The 24,351-nt window shown below is 41.9% G+C and overlaps 1 protein-coding gene across 4 annotated transcripts in view; it reads left to right on the top strand.

Annotated features, from left to right (window-relative positions):
• The window catches only part of LOC120553151 (mediator of DNA damage checkpoint protein 1), a 72,143-nt gene that overhangs the window by 29,589 nt on the left and 18,203 nt on the right, over nt 1-24,351 (top strand). For all 4 annotated transcript variants that reach the window (XR_005638120.1, XR_005638119.1, XR_005638121.1 and 1 more), the window contains exon 10: nt 6,233-6,466. Coding sequence is in view for 1 of the 4 variants with exons in the window: in XM_039791250.1 (XP_039647184.1) it covers nt 6,233-6,466 (234 nt within the window). In the remaining 3 variants the exon portion in view is untranslated. The remainder of the gene's footprint in view (nt 1-6,232; nt 6,467-24,351) is intronic.

The following is a 24,351-nucleotide window of genomic DNA, read 5'->3' as shown; positions in this document are numbered from 1 at the left end:
TCAGGCTGTGTTGTGACAATCCATTTATCGAAACATTTTGACATCAGTTTTCACAAAACTTGCAGGAATAATAATCGTTTTGGGATTATCCTGATTTAAGGTGTCATTGGGGTGCTGCATCTGTCAATTTTTGTAGATTTAAAAAACTGACAATCCAACAAGCATGCCCACTTTATGCAGCAATTGACTAGGTGTGTGTAGATGTAAGAAAGTAGGCAGGATTTGAAACTTTCCCCTCAAGCTCTCTTTTTTCTTTCTTCACACAGAACCTTCCGACAGTTTTTATGTGTACGACCGAGTGCACCACTTTATTTCCTTTAAAGAGAGACTCTCCGAAGGTGTGTGTTCAGTTATCTACATTTGTATGGTTTATCACGTCTCGCCCCTCTCTACGACAGCAGGCTTTTCTCCCCACAGCTATAAACACCTTTACCTGTTTGGAAGATACTTCGCACATAGAACCCATTAGAGATTAGAGGTCAAACCTTTGAACTCAAACATAGCATTTAAGACGTAGCATTTAAGTACAATTATGTAAACAATTTGATGGAATGGTAAATGGACTGCATTTATATAGAGCTTTTCTAGCAATTTACACATTACATTCACACACATTCATACACTGGTGGCCGAGGCTACCATACAAGCTGCCAACTGCTCATCAGATAAACATTCACACACATTCACAATTTGGGGTTCAGTATATTGCCCAAGGACAGTTCAATATGTAGACTGCAGGAAACCATCGACCTTCTGACAGCTCTACCTCCTGAGCCACCGCAGCCCCCATTAAGCATCTTCCTGCTGATAAGCATAAGGAGTGATTGAAACATTGCATCACAGGAAATTAGTTTCCAGGGCTGCTGAAAGGTGAGCTCCTACAATGTTTTTTTCCCTTGAGGTTCTGGAATAGCTTTATAAAGTCTGAGAAAATAACCCCTAATCATGTCATTAGGGTTATCTCGGCTTTGGCTTGGAAACTAATAGTTTTTAAACTGCCTCAGTTTTAAACCGGGGGTGTGAAGTTTAAAAGACTTTTATCAGGCAGAGGACATGCTTTTGAGTTGCATTATGGGAATTGCTGGACCCTCCATTTTTTTTGTGAAAGCCATAGTAGGGACTAACTGTGGATTTCCACCAGATGCGTAACGGCTCTGAAACTGTGGCGGAGTCATTAGGTTTCCATTAAAGTCAATGTGTGTATTTCCACTGACTGCAGAACGTCTGCGTTCCGACTGCGTCCCAGCTCCGCAGCCCCTCCGCAGCAGATATGCAGAGCTTCTAATTTTGCCGGACGCCGGAAAGCTCCGCAGGAATTCAGCACACGGCAGATAGTGCGGGACAGGAAGTCGAGCACAGAAGCAAAATAAAACATCCGGTTAATTTTCAAAATAAAATACACCCTGCTCACGGCGGATCATTTTTCCCTGCACTACACCTTGAAAACACAGCTCAGAGTCCTTTCCCCTCTACTCCTCTGGATGGAAACTAACTGGTGGTGGTTTTGTGGTTCTATTCTACCTGAATTTGCGAACTTGTGGGTCCTCGTGACTACAGCTGTCAGTCATGGCCGCAGCCGTGCCGCATCAAATCCGGACCTGGTGGGTACTGACGGACGGCGGAGCACGCAGGAGACACGCAGCGGAGCCGGTCCGCAGCCGTTGTGCATCTGGTGGAAATGAGGAGTCAGAATCAGGATATCTCTGCCCACCTGCTCCATGATACCAAGTCCCTAATCTTAATTGAGGTGTAAAAGTACTCTTTTAGCGAAAAGGCAAAGTCAATGGTGAATGAACGACGATTCAGACTAGAGTCATAGTGAGAGAAACAAAGTGTCTCCCCTCTGCTTTCTGACCACGGTGGGAAATCTTAAGCAGGAAAAGTTAACCCTCTCCTTGATTTCATGTTGTTTATGGAGAAGGAGAACCAGGTAATGAGTTGGGGGAAATGCAATGCTACCAAGCCACGGCCGAGCGGCGTGCGTCGCTGCGACGTGTAGTTATGTTTTTCGAGAGGTGCACGTCAGGCTACGGCCTAGGGTCCGGCGTATGTTTGTGTCTTCACGTACCTATGTGCGTAGCAACAGCGTAGATTTTACACAGAAGTATAAATCAGCCTTTAGTTGGTCTAGGGCCTTGGAACATATTGACATTTATATAGACACTTGTTGACTCTACTGTGCAATATGTTACTTGATTTCTTGTGCAACCAGGAATAAGTTTTATATGATTTAAAAAATGATTGATTTATCAACTTGTTAAATGTATACAATGTACATTCATTGTCATACAGTGTCTAGAATTCCCTTCGGCTTTAAAATGCAGCTTTTCTTTAGCTCCTTACACATTTTACGACAAGGCTTTCCCTGTTTAACTACCCTATTACAATTAGGCAAACTCAACTTGTGAAAAAAGATGTCACCTTTTGATGTGTGCTTTGACCTTTTGGAGGCCAAAGGCATGGTCACACTCTGGGGGAGAAGGAAAGGGAGGAGGGTCATCAGCAGGGCGTGGAGGGGTCACGCCTCAGGTCAGGCAGTCTCTAAAAGATGCCCAGTGTGTGGCATGTCTTTGTGTGGATAGGTGAGATCTGGTTACCCTGGAGTCCGAGTAATGGAGGGAATGACCCTATTATGACTCACTGTATATGAGACAGTTGAGAAAATGGGCTTGAGGCACCATTTGCATCTGGATTAGTTGATCAGTTCACATGACCAAATGCTGATTAACACTTAAGTTTAGGGAAGTAAGGTTGAAAATATATAGTATTTGTTGAATTGTTTGTGAATTCAGTGAATCATTTAAGTTATTTATCAAGCAAAAATGCCAAAGATTTTTCTTTTTTTACATTTAAATGATAGAAAATGTAAAGCTGCTTTAATCAAAATTTGTATATCACCAATCAGAAGATTAATATGTATTATGTATGTAATGTTAAAGGGGTTGCTTGTAGTGCTTATCAGTTCCCCACAGCCCTCTTTTTAGTGTCTTTCTGCTTACAGTTTTGGTTTTATGGCCAGCAGTTGAACTTTTAACTTTTAAGTCTCTCTTAAAAACCTTGCTTCTAGCAACAGACAGCTGTTTTTAGCTTCAGATAGACCCACTGTATGACATACCTGTCCAGCACCAGACAACAGACACAGGTAACAACTAGTTGGTGATCTTAGTGGGAAAAGTTGCTATAAAGCTAAGTATATTTTTCTCAGCTTGATAAGACATTATGCAATTTAAAGTGTAAATAGTGCACCGTGTAATGAGTGTATAAAATAATGTGGAATGACCCTTCAACTAATAATAATTATATTAATAATCTTTTTAAAAACAATTTTTCTTCTTCCCATTCAGTAGCCATGAATTGCCCACCTGTCTTTGGATCAATCAACAATGGTTAAGCAATTCTGAGATTAAAGTGAAGACAGAAATCAGCTGGGATAAGATGCTCCTGCTCCCCAGTGAGGCTCATGTTAAGACCTTTGTCCATTTCTGCTCATCAGGAATTCATAGGTAGAATAATCCCTCCCCTCATAATTGTTTCATGACTGTTTCCCCGCTGCCCCGGTCACTCTGCGTTCACTCCAGTGTTTAACATTCAGCTGCTACTAAAGATGTTAGCATCCAAATGAATGTAGCGATGTGCGGGGCCACAAAGAGCACTAATCTGAACTGACCCTGGAGAATTGTTCCAGAAAGCTGAGGAAGCTACGGGACAGATTAGCCTCCAGAAAGACAGAGATGGCGCAAGCAGAGATTAGTCGTGTACTAAGCAAGGATCGTTTCCCCCCAGAGGACCACACACTGACAGTGTAGCCATGTCACCATTGTCTCTAAGCCACCGCCACTGTGGACTCATTGGCTATTGTCTTCGAAATCCTCCAGCGTTTCCCCAAAAACCTGGTCTCAAGCCCTTTGATTGGCACTTGTCAGGGCTGATAGAGAGGGTGACGTGTTGGGAAAGGCTTCGATAAAGGAGCCCTGAAAGGAAAATCCCCTCCCCATGAATAATAAATTGCCAAGGATTTTCTTTTTTACTCCACCGTGCTTCTATTCTGCCATTATTTCAGCAGATAGAGGAGTGAAGGCTCTGGGTGGCATCAGTGAATAGCCTTGGCACACTGATTGTCTCGCTGATGCTCATCCCTTTTTCAAACATGCAAAGAAAGAGATACAAGTCCAACCTTCTTGCCTCTGCCTGGTGCGCTGGATGGTAAAGGCCCGGCAGTGTGTGTGTTGGAGAGAGTCGAACGGAGGGTGGGCGGTGTGTTTGTAATGTGTGTGTGTGTGTGTGTGTGTGTGTGTGTGTTTATTGTCTTCAGTGGCCTTTTCGAGATCAGCAAGGGGATTTGACTCGGCCACTCACAGCCAAATCCAGCTATCTGCTATGTTCAGATGCTGTGGTTGGTATGGTAACCTGCTCTGTGTGTTTTAGATGGGCTCTTGTTTCCAGCTTGAACTGACCAGTAATGACTGCTGTGCATTCATGGATTAGGCCATGTTGGAGGTTAGGATAGGAGGGTTTTAAAAGGATGAAACCAAATCCTGAATAATTTTAGATAAGATTTCACCCTGCTTTAAAGATTGTACATTACAGAAACTGTCAGGAATTATGGATTTTAACCAATGTTGAAATATTTAGTGACTATTTAGTGACCGATTGTATCAAGAAATACTTAATAATTAATAGGGTAATTTTATAAAGGAAAAACTCCAAACATTTTATTTAACAACCTCCAAAATGTAAGGATTTGTTCTGTCTAAAATCCCTGCAAATTGAATCTATTGATTTTGATTCTTTTGATCAGACAAAACAAGCAATTTGTAGATTTCACCTTTGTATGTGGCCTTCGAGCGTTCCACACGCTACAAAAAATAAAACGCTATAATAAAATGAAGAAGACATCTTTACTAATATAGGAAACCCGAACAAATACATAAAGTTGCGCAAAAAGAGGAAGTTACAAAATGTTTTCCGAGTACACCAAAAACTGCTTAACATGCTATAGTTGCATATATCTTGAATAAAAATAAGAAAACTCCTGCACACTGTCATGCTTACTGATGGAATAGTTTCAGTATGTTTGACCTTCCTCATGATTTACATGTGTTGTGTTTTCTTAAGTTTCTGTGCATCAAACTCCCAGGGCCACGGTCCATTGGTCTGTGATGATTTTATACTTGTATATTGTATAGAACAATTCTTTGATTAGTTATTAAAAAGTAATTTTAAAAAAATCACAGGTTTCCTTTTAATGTTATTTATGATGCATTTGAAGAAAAGGTTTTTGAAAACTATTATCTTCACATCACATTCATCGTCAAGTCACTGTAGACAACCCAGACATTTGCTTTATGTTGCATATGAGAAAAAATACAATAAATTATTAATTCTGCGCTCTAAAGATGAATAGATTTCTCATCCTGTCGTCTGTTGTGGTGACATTGAGGCTTCAGGAGGACATGGAGGCTGATGGGAGCGTGTGATTGTGTGCAGTGTGGTGGAAGATGGCCTGTCAAATGAGACATGGCTCCATCAATCTGGGCTGCTGACCTCTGTACGCTCACTGACGGGATGAATGAATCCGCGCCACCATGTTTGGAAGGCTTGATGAATCTGCTGCCTGTCAGCTACTCGACTGGTCAAGCTCTCTCCTCCTAATGAATGGAACCATCTCCAAATGTATCACATTTGAATTATTGCTCATTCACTAACACAAGTAACACTCACGTAAAAAGTCACTGCAAAAAGTAGCGGGAAGAAAAGATTCCGAAACTTTAATGGTAAGTATAGCCAAAGACAATCTGAGCCCTCCTTATGCCCAAGTCTGCATTGATGGTGCTCTTTGTCTCTGCGCTGCTACAACAAGTGTATTCTGTGCACTTTATATTCAGAGATAATGGGACTGTTAATTGGCTGGTCAGTGACAAAATGGACGGCTGTTTAAGTTTCGGGGAGAGTGTCTGTTCCTTAGTGAGACTCTGAAAGGGAGGTGTGACTGTGGCATTTAGGAGAACAATGTGATGAGAATTAATGTTCATTAAAGGACCTGAAATGGGTTTTAGTGCCTTTTTACGAAATAGCTCCTTCCACGTAGACGACCATGTGTTTTTTTCTTGTTCAGGACTGTGGTTATTACAGTGTTTATACCAAACCAAAAAAGTTAACCCCTGTATTAAGTGATAAACACATTTCACTCGGAGAAAAAAAATCTATTTTGTATTATATCTCTCTGGTCCAGGTTCCAACACAGATAAAGGAGCCCCCACAGAGGAGGAGGGCATTTATCCGGAATGGAAGGAAGTCGAGTCCTCAGCTGGAGGGAGGAGGCCCAGGAGTCTTGACCAAAAACTTGAAGAGAAGGAGAGAAGGATGGAGGAGAGGAAAACAAAGGTGCTGAACATACTTTCCAAACTGCAGGATGCCACACCTCGTCAGCCAAAAAGCAACAAAGGGCACTCCAACTTTGAGGACTGTGAGTTTATTATTATATTATTATTCTATGCCTTTAAACAAAACTGGCCATTTTCAAACCAGACCTTATTTTGCTGTCATTTTCCATTTTACACCTTTACTAATGTTATCGATTGCCTCGTTGTAGAGCTGTAGTTTGGATGGTTTAAATTCTCACCTCTGCCCTTATCTGTGCAGTCAACAAGATTTAACAACAACAAATGAAAAATGTACAGATCTTTGGCAGACTAAACCCATTAGTAAACCTATTAACCTAACCCTATCTTACACTCCTAAACCCAGATCTTGCTGCGCTGCAGATGACAGAAACAATTAGCCAATAAAACCAAGCTAATTATATGAAAGTCTCCACATGAGGTTGCAGTACTTAAGACTTTCTACTGTACTTCCAGTGTTGAGTCCTGGCAGGTGGAGTAACACCAAATATCTTTCTTGACCTCCACTGTACATGCCACACATAGGCCCTCATTTATCAACCTAACGTAGAAACCAGCGCAGATATGAGCGCAGAAATCATCTTACGACAGGCTTCACGTGTGATTCATGAAAAGTTCGTATCACACCAGTCAGAGCGTAAGAATGGTCGTACATTGATAAATGCAGCGGCTGGAAATTATCGTAATTTAAATATCACACCCCAATATATTCTCGGTTTTGAGGCCTCGCCCCTACAATTTACGACCTGGCGAGACGTAATCCGCCTGAGAAGCGGCACTTTTCAGAGGTGGAGATTGAAACCCTGATATCTCAGGTTCATTTGCACTAACGTGTGTACTATTTGGCAGCCTGAAAACTGGTATTAAAGGCTGTAGAAAGAATGCGGACTGGAAAGAGATCACTGATGCGGTCAACAGTGTTGCTGTAGTAAATCGGACTCCAGCTGAAGTTTAGCCTATTTAATTTATACATCCTTGACACATTTTCTATAGCCTTAATAGTAATATACAGGCTTCTATTGCAATCTCTTAGGCCTACATATAGGTGTAGCCTACTTATATTTAAATAAACACACGGTAGCGGAGTTTATGCAGTGTCTTTTATTTTACTCGTGTTTTTTTTTCATGAGTCAGAACGAGGCAACAGCTGAGGGAGAGTGCGTGTCCTCCGCCCCCCGTGCTGGACCACCACCTCGACCCTGTCTCCTGACAGCAGAGGGGCTGGAAAAACAAGCCGAAATAACTCGTTCAATGGCAGAAATAAATCGTTCACTTGAAAGAGAAACAAAAACCTGAAGAATAAATAAAAATGTTGTGCATCGTCATGTTTCCTGTATTGAATATCATTGCCAAACATAACACTATAGGCTACCTTTTAAAAGCGAGGAATAATATCCTGTCTCCTTCGTATAGCCCCCAGTTGGGGCTGTGCTGGACACTGCTCTCTGGGCATCGGGTCATCTGGCTCCATCACTACATTTATGGCACCGTGTTTTCCTGCGCGATGTTGTGCAGAACCCCACAGGCTAAAACAATGTTGCAGACCGGCGCATAGAGGTCTTCTAAAAGAGCCAGATCTGCCATTGCTGATAAGTGATCAACTGATGACTTCTCCTTCTCCTGTTAAAGGAATATTTCACTGCTGGAAAGCTGAATATATCTTTAAATTGGGTCACTTATGTAGTAGAAATGTGAAAAAAAAATTGAAATTGGTGCCTTCTAGGCCGAGAAAAGCCAGAAAATGTGTTTTGGTCTTATATGGATGAAAAACACCAAATCCCAGAATGCACCTGCTTCGTTGCTTTGAGTCCACTCCCAAGCAGCTCACCGCTTGACAGACCCGGACAGACCGACAGAGGCATTCAACTCAACTCAAGCGCGGTTTTATTGTCATTTCAACCATATACCGAAACAACGTTTCATCGTGACTCAAGTGGTGTTACACATTTAACATATATAAAAACGACATTATATAAAAACGACATACGAAACAGGCTACATTTAGTACACACACTTTATAGGCTCCGTAAAGTTCAGCTAACGCATACTAGCATTAGCGCTTGGTGGGCTTTAAACACCGAGCATAAACACAGCCGTGAATTAGTGTGTAATGTAGAATGGTCGGCATTTAACAGTCACAAACTCCACCAGCAGTTAGCAGTTAAATGGATACAAATCACCACATTTCTGCACCACTCGGTGTTAACACAGCCCACCTCTTTTACCTGGCGACAGAGCATCTCTAGCTCGGAGGGCTAGCAGGCCTGGTAGCTGGACAGTCCGGTACACTATTCAGGCATGTTTCCACACAAAAACACAACAGTCTCTGAACTCACGTTGGGAGTGTCGTTGAAGTTGGATGTAGTCCAGTTTGTGGTCTAAATGAGCGGACACTTGCAAGCAGGATCCGTAAAGTTCAGCTAACGTATACTAGCATTGGTGTAGCTAAACACAGAGTATAAACACAGGCGTGAATTAGCGTGGAATGTCGAATGGTCGGCATTTAACAGTCACAAGCTCCACCAGCAGTTAGCAGTAGCTAGTTGGATTTTATTTCTACACCAGTCCGTTTAACACAGCCCACCTCCACGGGCGAGGCAGCCTGGTAGCTGGATAGTCCCGGTTCCGGTACACTGTTGTTCAGGCATGTTTCCACAAAACAAAACACAGCAGTCACTGAACTCACGTTGGGAGTTTCGTTGAAGGAGGATGTAGTCCAGCTTGTTGTTTAATGAGCAGACACTCGCAAGCAGGATGGATGGGACAGGTGGACAGCTAGCGTTAGCTTTCCACTTAGCCGATGAGGATGTCCCCTAGCCGCCAGCGGCATTGGTGACGACACGCTGGTCTCCGTGCGCGAAGCTCACGTAGTGTGCCCGAGTATTGCGTCTGTAATAACGTTTCCTCCATATTCTCCGATCTGTACCGATGTATCCCGGTGGTACACACGTCCGGTAGTTTGAATGCAGATAATTGTTGTAAATGTTTTCTGCTGAAAACCGAGAGCCTGTTTAGCGAAGATTCAAGATGGCTGACAGTCGTTTTCATTCTGAATATACCTCGCGAACTTCGGCAGTCCAACCCCCGTGGGCGTGTTGAAAACATACGGAAGTAGATCCTACTACTGGCTGTAGTCCTTTGCCTCTGGCCCAAAAATCTTCCAATGACGCAAAAATCGTCATTTTACGTCATCGGAAGATTTTTTCCAGGCCCCAAATGCAGAAATCTCTCGTCTCAGGGGGACATGAGGGAGGGAGGCACGGTCATTCAGAAATACTATCGGGTTTCTACTGATACAAAGCTGAATGCTAAATCGGTGAAGTATCCCTTTAAACTGATTATATGCTGCACCACAAGTCCACACTGACTCCAAAACTTGCGTACAGAAGTTCAGACCAGACGTGAGATTTTTTCGCAGCCTACGCTCACGTTCAAATTGATAAATGCCGAGCTTTGCGTAGGAATCGGCGTATGCCCGTACTACGCCTGTTTTAGGTTGTACTCACGTTTCATAAATGAGGGCCAATGTCCCTATCTAATTAAAGATCCTATCTATTGGCTCATCAAGACTCCACTGGAGGCTCTGCACAAGTCAAACAAGGTGCTTTGTAATGAAGCAGCTGAGGAGATTTTTGTGTTATACTTTACTGTTTAAAATCGAGGGTTTTCCATCTCAATAAGGCTGAATCTATCTCTGCCTGCCATCACAATAGACCATTTGGGGGGGGAAACAAACACCCAACACATTTACCAACACTCCTCTCGACTATAAAAAATTCCCCTTAATTACTGCACTTGATTTTTTTTAGAATTGGCTTTTTTGAAAACAGGAGTTTAGCCAGGAGTTCTCCAGTTTCCCTCAAGTGCCTAATTTCTGGCATCCAAGCCTTTGTGAGAGTGCTGGGGCCGGCGTGTCCGACAATAAGCTTCCACACCTAAGGTCAAGGCTGAGAGGCCAGCCCCTCGGCAGAGGTCAGTCAGGTCAGAGTTCTCCCGTGAGTGCTGGCACCCTGAATGGGACTGATTGGACAGGTTTGTTCAGACAGTAATCAAGCAGAATGAAGAACCCTGCAGCTGGCCTCACTATTCTGTAGCAAGGTTATTACTAATGGGAAGCTTTTGTTTTGTTACAGGAGTTGGTGTGTGTGTGTGTGTGTGTGTGTTTAAAGGACATGTGATGAAGTTCCTCATAACAATAGAAGTAAAGTGATGTGTCCGTGTGTGTCTGCGGTATTCTTTAGTGCATGCTGACTGCCTGTGTTTATGGCTGTGGTGTGTTTAAAATGTGTGTCCAGGTTCAATCTGTCATTTTTTTCGCCCGAATATTCACCAGGGTCCTGTTTCGTCATGTGTGTCCTGGCACATACTGTACACACAAGTGTGGTTTGTGTGCACACAAAATTGTTGTGTGTGTGTGTGTGTGTTGACTACCTCTTGTCCAGACACTTCTAACAGTGGCCCCTCATTAGGCTCTGAAAGGGCCTAACTGGTCATAATTGTCTCTTTTCGGTACAATGCTGACCACTTGCCAAAGTAGAGAACCCACACCCACCTATAACTTGCTGTACTCTGCCACCATCCATCCATTTTACTCTGTGACCCTCCAGGCTGTCATCAGTCAGCAGTCGCTGCCAATGTGTGTTTGAAGTTAACAGAGACTATGTAAATAAGAGCAGATGTAATTATGTACTCAATGCAAGGTGAGTCGTGTTAAACCTGCTCCCACTGTAGCTTTATAATTAGCTTGGATTAGGGTGGCACCTAAATCATGGTTGCAGCTGTCGCCGTGGTCCTGCTGCGTGCCCTGCTACGTCCTGCTACGCCCTGCTATGCTCTGCTGTGCCCTGCTACACCCTGTAACGCCCTCCTATGCCATGAACTACTATTTCTAGTCACTGTTCCATTATCTTTATTGTGACTATTATTGCCACTGTTCATCACACCCCCAACCGGCACCGTCAGACACCGCCTACCAAAAGCCTGGGTCTGTCCGAGATTTCTCCCATAAAGGAAGTTTTTCTCACCACCGAGGTTTCTTCCTAAATGGGAGTAAAGTTAAAAGTAAAGTGTCTTGAGATAACTCTTGTTATGATTTGATACTATAAATAAAATTGAATTGATTGAATTGAATTATAATGCTAACAATGAGTTTGCACACAGAATACAGTATACATTTTTTTATTAAACTTCTCTAGTGGCATATTATTAGATTTGTAAGTTTTTGTAATTTAAAAGCTATAAGATAATATGATTACGTTGGCAAATATCCAGCTGTCCATCTCTCTTAAGACTTCTTAAATGTGTATGCCCTTATACTACATGTTACACACCTCTCCCAGTGTTGGAAATTTAAATTCAGAAGAGGCTGGTGCTGTTTTGTACTCTCTGCTTTCGACAAACTCATCTACTCCAGTGTTTCATATTTGTTCATTTATTGTAGCAACAGTGGCTTATGTGAGATCTGCACTTTCTTCTGCTGCTAGTTGCTTGGTGACGATATTGGACAAAAGGCTTTCATAAATCAAGTATAGTGGCCTAAAGACTGGGTGATAATTCAGTATTATTGCTTATGGTCCCTCTATAGCTATAGTAATACATCCTCGTATCTAGATATTGTGTCTCACAGTTGTCATGGCTAAATATAAAAAATCAGTCACAGCATTCAGATGTCTGAAATAAAAGGATATGCAATTTTTTAATCATACAGTTTGGTTCTAGGAAAACATTGAAAACACATTTGGGGTAAACATGAGCTTAACCAAACTGCCAAACAGCAGCAAGAAGTTAGCGTTGAACTGTTCTTAAGAACATAAACGCCCTTTCATCTGAGGTTTAAAAGTGTGCTTGGGATAAAAAGCTGGGTCAACAAATTTCCAATGACATGGGACAAAAGTTTACAATATATTCACACTTGCTTTATAAATGCCAGACACTGTCTGATACAGTTTATAGCGCATCCAAGATGCCACTTTTGCACTTTACCCCAAAATTGAATCAGAATCTAAGCCAATATTCTAAAACCCTTACTGGAGCCAGACCCTAGAATGATTATTTTTGGATGTTCTGAGTCATCTAATAAACTGACTGCTTCTCAACAACACTTTGTCTCAAATGGATTAATAGTGACAAAAAGATTCTGTGTAAATTCTGGAAAAAAAGCTGAAGTTCCTCCAGTGAAACTGTGGATTTCAGAATTAACAGACACATTGCACCTAGAACTTATTAGGTTTATCTTGAATGATAAACTGGAAAAAATTTTAAACATATGGTCACCTTTTATTTTGTACCTAGATTAACTAACTTAAAGTGATGGTTCGGAGTAATTTCACCCTAGGCTGCTTTTCACCTTGACCTCGAGCCAAACAACCCCCCCCATAAGCTTTTTTTCCCCTTGTTATAATGTTGGTTGAGTTAGCATTATCAGCTGGTTAGCTTAGTGCAGGCGCTAATGGATCCACGTTTGTATCTCTTAAATTTCCCAAATAATAATGCCCGGAATGATATAAAACTTCTACAGTACTACAAATACTTTCTGTACTTATAAAACCAGGCATTAAAAAGTTTGTAACTACACCAGAAGTATATTTAAATAACACTTGCCTGATGGATACTCCTCTCGGCTGCTATCGCGCAAGATCACGCACAGAGCACAACATCTATTGCTTTTAAACCGCAGCCGGGATATATACAACTGTGTGGCATCTTGTCCTATCGCCTCACGCTGCAGTAGCTGCTTCTGCTGTTCACTCGCTTCTTGATTCTTCTTTACCAGTAGTCTCTTCCGGCAATAGACGTAGTGCTCTGTGCGTGATCTCGCGGGATCTCGCGCGATAGCAGCCGAGAGGAGTATCCATCAGGCAAGTGTTACAGAAACTATTTGTACTACTGTAGAAGTTTGGTATCATTCTGGGCATTATTAGTGGGATAATTTACGAGATACAAACGTGGATCCATTAGCACCTGCACTAAGCTAACCAGCTGATAACGCTAACTCGACCAACGTTATAACGAGGGAAAAAGGCTTATGGGGGGTTGTTTGGCTCGAGGTCAAGGTGCAAAGCAGCCTAGGGTGAAATTACTCCGAACCATCACTTTAACACAACTTAACGGGTAGTTAGAGGGGAGTTATATATATCTTTTTTCTTACTCTTTCTCTTTTTTTTTCTTTTTCTTTTTCTTTTTCCCATTTCTCTTTCTCTTCTTTTCCCTTTTTAATCTGTACTTTGCTTGTAAAATATTTGAAAGAATTGGAGCAGTTCCATATTGCATATAAATATCAAGACTTATGCACAAATGCTTTCAATAAAAACATTTAAAATGAGATGTTATCTTTGAACTGGTGAAAATAGTGGAGCATTCAGCAGCAGAGCCAGATATTTCCTTGGTAGAGAACAAAAACAGAGCTAAAAGAGAGGGAATATTAGACTTGCATTTATTAGGATACGACTTTTAATGAATGATGTTTCTCCGTAAATGCTGAATGTGTAAATAAGCAACTGTTTGCTAACAAGTTCAACATATCATCTTAAAAGGTGATGATGCTGCATGAAGGTGTTGTATTCACAGCTTGTTTCTGCTTCCCCCAAGAGGCCAGAAACTCAGTTATTGCAGGTTTAATATAGAAATATCGAGATAATGTTGTAATAATTGTTGAGATATTCATTTTTGTTGGTGATTGCTTTTTAATGTGAAAAAAACAATACCTTACTGAGCAATAGGGACAGGTTGAATTATAATAAAGAAACACATGTATTGAAATTACTAAAATTTGCCAATTTATAATTATGTGGTGGACAACAGGCTGAACAGACTGTACGTGCATGGAGAGCAGGGTGACATTGATGTCAAGTAGCTGTGGTCTCCTTTGTGTTGCCACAGAGCAGCATCTTGCGCCTGTTAACCAGCGACTGAGTGCGGTGTGAGGGACTCTGTGGCCTGTGGTCTCTAATGAATGTCAATGTTGATATACACCTGACGCCAGCCTCGCTTTGACCCCACCCACCCTCACCACTAGCCTATATTACAGTCACCTACCTGTGGGCGGAGTGAATGAGCAATAAAAGAAAAATACGGTCGACCGAATGAACAGGAAAGACCAGTCGCTTAAAAAAAAGAGCTGAAGGGAGGTTATGGGCATTAGTGTGTGTGTGTGTGTGTGTGTGTGTGTGTGTGTGTGTGTGCGCGCGTGCGTGCGTGTGTGCGCGCGCACGTACAGGGGGGATGTCTTCAGTGCATGTTCAGTGCAGTACTGTGCCTTTATGTAACCCCTGTTTGCTCAGCCTTTGGTCTGGAATACCTCTATGTATTTACCATCAACCCGGAACGAATGGGTAAACAAACAGCTCGCCTATTGATGAGCGGCAGTGTGGAATATGCACGCTGTATTCACAAGAGAGAGAAAAAAGGACTGGGTATAGGGAGAGAGAGCAAAGTAAATCTGTCAAAGAGTCTATTATACGTTGTCCAAACAGAGAGTGGCCTCCACAATGGCCTTATTAATGGCACAATGTCAAGGAGTGGCAGGGCAATAATAGCAGATGATTTGGCTTTGTGAGGTTATCTCTAGAGATCTGGTATTGCAATACAACAGATGATTTGGACTCTCTGTGGCATATAGTGGTAGGAGCTGATTGGGTGTAGGTGTGTATGTGTGGGTGCTTGTGCAGTAAGTTGTGGTTTGTGGTGAGGCCGATGGCGTGCAGCCAGAGACAGGAGTGTGGCCGCTACGTGTGTCTTTGTTTGTTTTCCTATCAGAGCTATAACCCCCCTTCAACACAAACACACACAAACACTCCTCAGTCTTTTTGGAGAAAGTGAGGGGGAGGAGTCATGCATTCAACAACAGCGTCTGCAGGAAAATGCTGCCAAATACTGTCACCCTCTTTAACATTGTAGTACCCACTCAAGAGACATCAGCAAAATCTGCCAAATTCTGCTCTGAAAAGACTATTTTATACAAACCCGTAACGCACTCTGAATATTTATTTACCAGTCCTCAGTATTGGTAAAACTGTAGGTCTTTATACAGGGTTCCCACGGATCCTTAAAAAGTCTTAGGGCCCTATCTTGCACCCAGCGCAATTGCCTTTGTACACCGACGCATGTATCATTCCTATTTTGCACCCAACGCACAGCGGACCTTTCCCTCCACAGACGCACGTCGGTAAATTAGGGAATGTATTTGCACTCCCGGGGCCGGTTCAGCGAAAAGAGGAGGCGTGTTCAGGTGCAAACGTTCCCTGGTGCTATTTTGCAGTTTCAGAAAACAATTCCGCCACAGACCAGGAAAAACATGGTCTAAAGTCAGTGGCGCTAGTCTAAAGTCAGTGGTGTGTTATTCAGATGCTATTTTAGGGGTGCATGCTTGGCCATAATGTAGCGTGTGCACAACGCGCATACACCTTGCTTCTCTCATCTACACGGACGCAGCAGTTCCCATTTTTGCAAACCATACATAATTGCAAGGAAAAATATCACTGAAAATGCACTTCAGGTGTTTGGATAGATCAGCAGGCATTTTACAGTACAGTCCTCAAAAAGTCGCAGCATTCTTTGTGGCTTGTTGTGTTTTACACAACATTTCCATGAATCATGGATATGTTGATGACATAAATGAGGAAATATTAGAGGACTTAAGGAGACGTGATGTTGAACTACGGCGGGAATGGACACTTGAGGGTCCGGGAGTGGCAATGTGTGATGTGCTCCTGGTGGAGCGGGTGGACGGAGATAGAGTGGGTGGAGGAGGAAGGGGCACAACAGGAGCAGGTGGTGCGTTCGGAGGCCCACGCTCCATGGCTGCAGCAATCCTCTCCAGACTTGAGGAGATGCGCCCGAGAGGCCGCAGCAACATCGTCACCCGGCCAAGACGGGCATTTATTACTTTGCCGCATCCTGAACAGCTCCCGCTGGCGTGCGCCAGGCAAATCCGCCGTCATAATAGCAATCCGCCATGGAACAAGCGCGCCTGCTCTTAAAGGGAATGTGAGATGACACTCTGATTGGATATTTTCATGTTACGCCCAAACCACACCTAGCTACTTCAGACCAACCCATTTTAGATTTGCGTTGGGCGCAAGACTCATTTATCCCACCGTTATAATAGCAACAGCGCCCAAGATCCGCCCACAAAGCTACTTGCGTTCTGCGTTTCCTACTTGCGTTTCAGATCGTTAAAATAGGGCCCTTTGGTTACCTTGCCTTCGTAGCCATTTGTAGTCTATTAGAGATAAGGCCTTGCGGCATTTTCAGGAGTTAGCTAGCTAGTGACGGTGATGCATGTTTTACCTTATTTTATATAGCAGTGTGTGCTATGTTCAGGATGGGACGGTGCAAGTTTAATGAAAAATGGTTTGATGAGAATAGGTTTCGGGGGTGGTTGAAGTTGGCAGGAAACAACAAGGTGCAATTTATGTCATAAGATGTAACTTTCGGGACCATGGGAGTGAAACCACTTAAATAACAAATTAGCTTGCTAAAACAAGCGGTACACAGCGGTGGCTAGTGGGGCTTTTATTATACAATTATACAATGTTTAATGTTACCAACAAAATAAAAGTTAGCTTTGTAGAGATCGTGGGATTTCCCAAACCGAATAAATAGCGCACATATTTACACAAAACTGCTTTTTTTTTCCATTGACGAATTTAGCTCTGTACATCACATGTAGAAGCTATTTTTAACATAGTGCCCTATCAGCGGCACAGCTGATGTGATCCAAACATTTCCAGTAACCATTAATTCAGAGCATGAGTCGTTTAAAACAGATCACTTTATATAAATATGTTGAAGAGTTTCGGTGTGTTCCACTGTGGTTCCTGATTTATATTCATGAGTACAAATGTTTCAAATATTGTTTTTGATTCAATTCTGTGATATTGACATGGAAATGGCGGAGTAATATTTTAAGTGATGAGCCTGGTGTGCTGTCATCATGGATGTATTGGCTGTCATGCTGAATTGAGCATGTTCTACATGTCTAGTTGACTAATCAGATTGCCTTTTCGAATGGACTTATATCATTTTTGTTTTTGAGGATGCACAAAGACTATAAGGACATTGTTAAGCTATTAAGTTAATTAACAATCGTATTAATGACTCACTAAATTCTCTTTCCTATCAGATATTTTTTTCCAATATTTTTAGGTCTTAAACTATATTTGTGGTGGTCTTAAAAAGGTCTTATTAAATTTGACTTCAAAAATGGTGCAAGAACCCTGTTATAGTAATTTACATCATTTTTAGAAAGCTGTGACCGTTAAAAGGTATGTTTTGTCATCTTTCATTTAAAGGGGCTGTACTCGATGTTCAGAAAATATCCCACTATCACACTCCCTCTGTGTGTTATAAGCTTCTCTGTTCTTTGTTCTTTGTTTTGATAGCTGGTCCGGTCGCACTCGCGTGTTCGTGCATGTGAGTGCCTTGTGGTCTGTGAGAGCTGTGTGGAGGCAATCCCAGACCACGTTTTTCTTAATATGGAGTACAGCCCCTTTAAGTTTAGGCAACTAAAACTACTTTGTTAAGATCAGGGAGAGATCACGGTCATGGTAAGTGTGGTCTCTCGTTTTGCAGCAGCATAACAACGTCAAACTACTTCCGTCTTTGCTTCTGAAAGAGGACAGTCTGTTGTTTGCACGACCACAAGAGGCTACTTGTCTGGAAAATGTAAAAATTGGGTTATTGTAATTGCTTGAACAGTCCTTGTCGGTAAGTCTCGCTCTTTTATGTACCTGTATTACCTGCAATTTTTTCAAGGTACATTATGTAACTTTTCCACACTAAAATGTCTAAAAAACAACTAGACCTATTTTATACATTTTGTTGAGTTTTACATTATCCTAAACGTTTCCAAAAATTTTCAAACGAGCAATGGTTTAATCAGCTTAACAGTCCATTAGATTTGGTCGCCTATCAATGCCGTCATATCTTCTTTGCGCATGCGTCAGCGTTGTGGTTATCTGCCAGAAGCTGCCATTAATTGTCTTTTTAGCATTTTTAAGCCACACTTAAGATACACTTTTTAGCTGCAGCTCAGCCGTCAAGCCAAGCAGTGTCAGAGAAACAGATTTTTATTCAGTGTTTTTACTGGTTTAAATCACAGGGTCCATTTTTTTTGGAGAGGAGACCTCTGCCGATAATTCGGCTCCTGGTAAAAACCTTCTGAACAATGAACACTGAAAGAATTGTAACCAGGAGAAGCTGACTGCAATGACGGCAATGGTGCTCAAGACAACTCCCATGATCCCACAAAATGTTTCGATATCACCAAACTCCGCCTTTTGTTCTTGTGTTGATTGAGAGACCCCTAGCAACAGAAAATTACATATTGTATGTTTAATGTCAAGTGAAAACCGATATCTAAGCAACATTACACTTTGGCCAAAACATTTTGACATTCATTGCTCTCTATGTAATAAATAAGAAGAAATTTTGCTTAGTATTCCTTCATATACATTGACATTATAGATATCAAAATCCGTACATACTCAGTTTACTTATCCTTTAATCTTAATCCTTTAATCTTTATAGGCCCAGTTAAGTCTGTATGACATACATGTCTACAATATCACAGCATCAAACCCATGCAAGGATAGACAGAAAATAAACTTTACTGCTTGATGAATTGATGGTTAGAGAGCATTACAGATGTGCATACTTTTAAAGACTACAAAGCACATTTAATCTACTCTGTGTGCACATGCGGGTCGTCTGATTGCTTCATCAGTCTGAGAGCCTGCTCAGTCACTTGGACTGCACCTCTTGCTGGTCCTCACTGCTTTTCCTGTAACACTTTTATCAGATAAGATTTTGATCTTTACCTTTGATGTGAAGCCTGTTCAAAACGCCCAACAATACCTCATTCTATACTATTGTGAAATGATACACTTGGCCTGGTTTACAGGTCTGCTTTGGCGCTCAAGACCTCTCACCTCCTTATCTTATAGCACCACACTTCATATTTTATGCCTTTGTCTCATGGCGTTGAGACAGTGTATTTACAGCATCATCACATGTTCAAGGACTTAAACCCAAAACATCCCATAAACCCATTTCTCATGGACTTTCTGCAGTTACAGATCGGTTGAGACTCTGTTTATCTCTGTGTGTGTAAATGCTATTTGCTCTAAATTCATGCTCTTAATCACATATTTTAGGGCTGTATATGTGGGGCATGTTGCACTCTGACATTCTCCTATTAAAAAGGGGGTCACCTCCTCTCCACTGCTGAATGTGACCTTTGTTAAAGGAATTATGGGACACTTTATATAGTGTGATGATGAACAGAAACAAAAGTCTGGGATTAAGCGGGAGAGAGAGCAACAAACAAGTGAACTCGTTAAAAACACAATAGACCCCTCTGTGTGTGTGTGTGTGTGTGTGTGTGTGTGTGTGTGTGTGTGTGTGTGTGTGTGTGTGTGTGTGTGCGTGTGTGTGTGTGTAGTGCTGGGTATTATTTTAAAGGTGCAATATGTAATATATTTACTGTATTAAATTCAAAAATGACCACAATATGCCATCAAATATTAAGGAAACATATGCTAATGCCAGTATTTTCTCCTTTGAAATATTCGTTCCGTGATAGAATGTCTTTGTTTGTGTGTTGGTATCAACTGCCAATTTTGACAGCTTGGCCGGGTTGCCAGACATACCTGTAAAAATGCAAACCCATGCACGCTACAGCTATAGTACAGACATGGCAGCAGCAAACAAACAAACAGGATCAACGGAGATAGATTCTACCCGACCTAAAAAACCTCAGTGTTACTACAGTTGCATGACCAGAGACGTATCAAACCCCGGGTAAATATTGGAGATGTATTTGAAAGATGGAGACAGCTTAGAGCCCAAAAGGACGCAGAGTTGGCTTACGTTAATTTTCTCCTGAACAGGTAAGCATTAAGCTTCAGGCTAATTTATCACAGCTACTAGGGGCTGGCATTTTAAGTCATTTCAACATTTGAATTATATAGAGTACTCAAGTTGGTTACTCGCAAAAACAATTGAGACACAGACAGTGAAGTAATCCCGACTAGTCCTGGATAACGGTGACATGCTAACACGCGATAACTGCTAACGTTACCGGAGAACCAGGCAAGCGGGCCACGGCTGTTTACAATCACTTTGACAGACCTATGAGCTAAGATTGACTTCCTCATAATGGTAACATGCAATTTAACTTTGGTACCGTGTAGCCTGTTCAGTGGGCATAGCGACCAACGTTGAGTCATTTTAAGCCCAAAAAGTGTGTCTGTCAGTAGAGAAGGCTGTGAGTTTGCCGTGTGTTTAGCGATTGTTGCCATAATTTTAAGCCGAGAAAGTGTGTCTGTCAGTCTGGTGGAGAGGACGGCAAGGTTGTGGTGTTTTTAGCGGTTCTTGCCATAATTTTAACCAGAGAAAGTGTGTTTGTCAGTCAAGAAGAGAGGACAGCGAGGTATTGGTGTTTCAGCGGTTGTTGCAGTAATTTTAAGCCAAGAGGTGTGTCTGTCAGTCAGTTGGGTACAGAGCTTCGTGTGAGCATGGCCTTTTATGACTGTCAACATAGCCAGCATCTAATATTAGCTACTCCGCTGCGCTGTGGTGTAATGTCTGGCAATGTGAGACTAGCGTTCAGTAATGTTGTTGGATGCTGAGTTCTCAACCTGGCAACCTCTGTGAACTTCGAGTCAGGGGAGGAGGGCCCGGGGGAGAAGACTCTCCAGTATTTTGAATTTGGACTGTAGTAACTCTTTTAAAAGCTAGCTGTCAGTATTAAATATTGCACCTTTAAGAGATATATTGACACTTATCTCTGCATTCCTCCTAGAAAGTAGTTGAGGCTGCAATTTGTTCAGCTATATCTTGCGGCTTGCCTAGGGCGACATTTAAAGTGAGCTAACGTGAGCTTAACACAACTGTACTCTACCATTTGTTATCACCACCACAGAAGGCCCACCTCTCAATTAATCTGATTGGACAATGGGAAAAGGAATGCTTAATGACATCAGGAGCTTTTCAGCTCTGAGTGGTTTCAAGTTAAAGGACAATTCCGGCGCAAAATGAACCTAGGGGTTAATAACACGTGTACCAAGTCGACCGTTCTCTGGGATATGTTTTGATGGTAATCGAATGTGTCTCTGGCTTGAAACAAGTTAGCGCGAACCGCTGATTAGCTTAACACTAGGCTTTCAGGGCACTGGTAGAGTAAAAATAAATCGCTATTTTTTACCACTAACAAGGCTCAAAATAGCACCACACTTCCACTGTAGCATAATGAGGGTCCCTACATGTAAACCAAAGCATCGAGAACTTTGTAAGTGTACAAGTGTATTAAAAACCAGTCGAACCACGAATGGGCCTGCTGGAGCTATGTTACTGGTTGCATGGCGTTCATGGTTCGACTGGTCATGACTGTTTTCCCAAGATGGCGTCTGCTTGTATACCCAAAGGTAATGTCTTTATAAACTATCTTTTTAATAAACTGTCTGACACATTCGATTACCATCAAAACAGATCCCAGAGAACTGTTGAGTCGGTACACAGGTCTTATTAACCCCTAGGTTCATTTTGCGCCGGAATTTTCCTTTAAGGCACTCAGGGCATTCCTGAAAAACACGAGGCACATAGAGTGGAAAAATGAAAGTCGTGGAATCTAAACTACAATAGTTTTGCAGTTACTGTGCATAATATTCCATTTTTCATAACAAGATAAAACTTTCTAGCAGTTGCTAGAAGACACAACAGCGTCGCTAGGAAACGTGACGTTAACATCCATAATGTGCTACTGACTGGAGCTCCTTTTAGTTCTGTATAGCCTATGAATGTTACTACAACATGATTTTTTTCTCCCTTTTCAATAAACACATTCATTTAATTTAAAACATTTAACAGTTTGGAGGACTCATCGTGCTATTAAGATTGTATTTCATTTAGAAAGAGGAAGCTAGCGAGCTAGGCTAACTAATTTTAGCTTCCACTCTGAAAGTGGAGGCTAGTGGCATACATAACATTAGCACTGATTTCCACTAGATGTTATTTTTCTTTCATGTTATTTGATTTCAACACATTTCCCCAAGAGAACACTGATTTAACTAATGTCACTGCAGAAAAAAAGCCAAACTTCCTATATTTAATGTTGTATCAAACTAAATAGCAAAATTATTATTCAGATAAGTAAACAAAAACATTTGATGCCACCTTTCAATACCTGACAGTCTTTGATACTCAGTGCTACAGACACATTTCAGGTATTACCAAAAAAAGGGAACATAAATCATACACAGATGAGTACTAATAGTTGTCAGACGTGCAGTCAGCAGTGTTTTTCATCTGTCAGCTGCAGACATTGAAAATGACATCCAAGTGTGTGTTAAATGAGTTGTGACCCGCGGCTGTTTGCAGCCTGCGGACCGGTGCACGAGCAGTGACTCTGCAAGAGAAAAGGAACAAAACAGAAAAACAAACGGCAGTGAAAGAGTGAACCTCCCTGCTCATCATCATCATGGCCCCATTCTTCCTCTCTCAATTGCAACTGAATCGCCTCGGTCTCGTTACAGATTATGGCCTCCACAGAGTGACTCTCCCCTTTCTCTCGCCTTTCTCCACATAGTGCCTCTCTTGATTAACATTTTCTGCTAGGCTTCACACCAAAGGCACAACCTGTGCGCTTTAAAGGCAGGGTGAAAAAAAAGCCATCAAGCGCTCGAGTGGAATCAGATAAGGCTATCAGGCAGGAGGCTTTACTGCCTCGGCTTTGTCCTGCTCCTCCACCCGCCCTTGCTTCCTCCCTCAATCTCTCACTCCACTGCACCTTTTGTCCGGCTGATTCCCTGACGGAGTGCTCCCCTCTGCCAGGGACCCCCAACCTCATCCAGCACCACTGCAGTGTGTGTGTGTGTGTGTGTGTGTGTGTGTGTGTGTGTGTGTGTGTGTGTGTGTGTGTGTGTGTGGTTGTTTGTTTAACTATATTCGTGGGGTCCAAAAACCGGGAGTCCAGTATACTTGTGGGGTCCCGACAGCTTTGTGGGGCCAAAATGCTGGACCCACAAGTTTAAAGGGCTATTTGAGGGTTAAGACTTGGTTTTAGGATTGGGGATAGAATAAGGTTATGGTTAGGGTAAGGGTTAAGGTTAGGCATTTAGTTGTGATGGTTAAGGTTAGGGTAAGGGGCTAGGGAATGCATTATGTCAATGACGGGTCCCCACAAAGAAAGTGCCACAAACGTGTGTGTGTGTGTGTGTGTGTGTGTGTGTGTGTGTGTGTGTGTGTGTGTGTGTGTGTGTGTGTGTGTGTGTGTGTGTGTGTGTGTGTGTGTGTGTGTGTGTGTGTGTGTGTGTGTGTGTGTGTGTGTGTGTGTGTGTGTGTGTGTGCACGCATGCGCGACAAGAACAGGCAAGGCTGTGGTCGGGGCTGATGTTGAGATTGAACTTCCTTTAACTCTGCTTCATTCAGCATGTACTCTGCACTTCAGACAAAATTACTATCACAGTGTATATCATAGTATATAGTATAAAATGTATGTTAGTTTTATAATATCATATATATCATATTTTCCTAAAACAATAATTTCACCTTTTTTTGTGATTGCTTCTCAGTACAATTGCTGCTTTTTGATTAGGTTAGCTTAATTTCTAAGTTTTTTTTTTTTTTTTTTTTACAATTTCAACCAGGACATTTTACAGTTAAAAAATAAAGTACTTTCTGGTGGACAAACTACAGATTGGTAACACTGTTGCAAAACATATCTTTGTGCTTCAATTTATTGTCATTTAACGGCTGACATACAGTATATACCAATACCAATTATATCTGTAGCTAAAGGCCACCAATTTATCGGTTCGGTCGTATAGCTTTTACTAATCACTACTACTACATGTACTACTACTCATTATTAGGTACACCTGTACAGTTTAATGCAATCCAATACAATTGTATGACCATAACCTCTGTCTTAATGAAACTCATACTGTTCTGT

This window comes from Perca fluviatilis, chromosome 23 (genome assembly GCF_010015445.1).
Source record: "Perca fluviatilis chromosome 23, GENO_Pfluv_1.0, whole genome shotgun sequence".
In the NCBI taxonomy this organism is placed as follows: Eukaryota; Metazoa; Chordata; class Actinopteri; order Perciformes; family Percidae; genus Perca; species Perca fluviatilis.
This window is presented reverse-complemented; position numbering and strand designations above follow the sequence as displayed.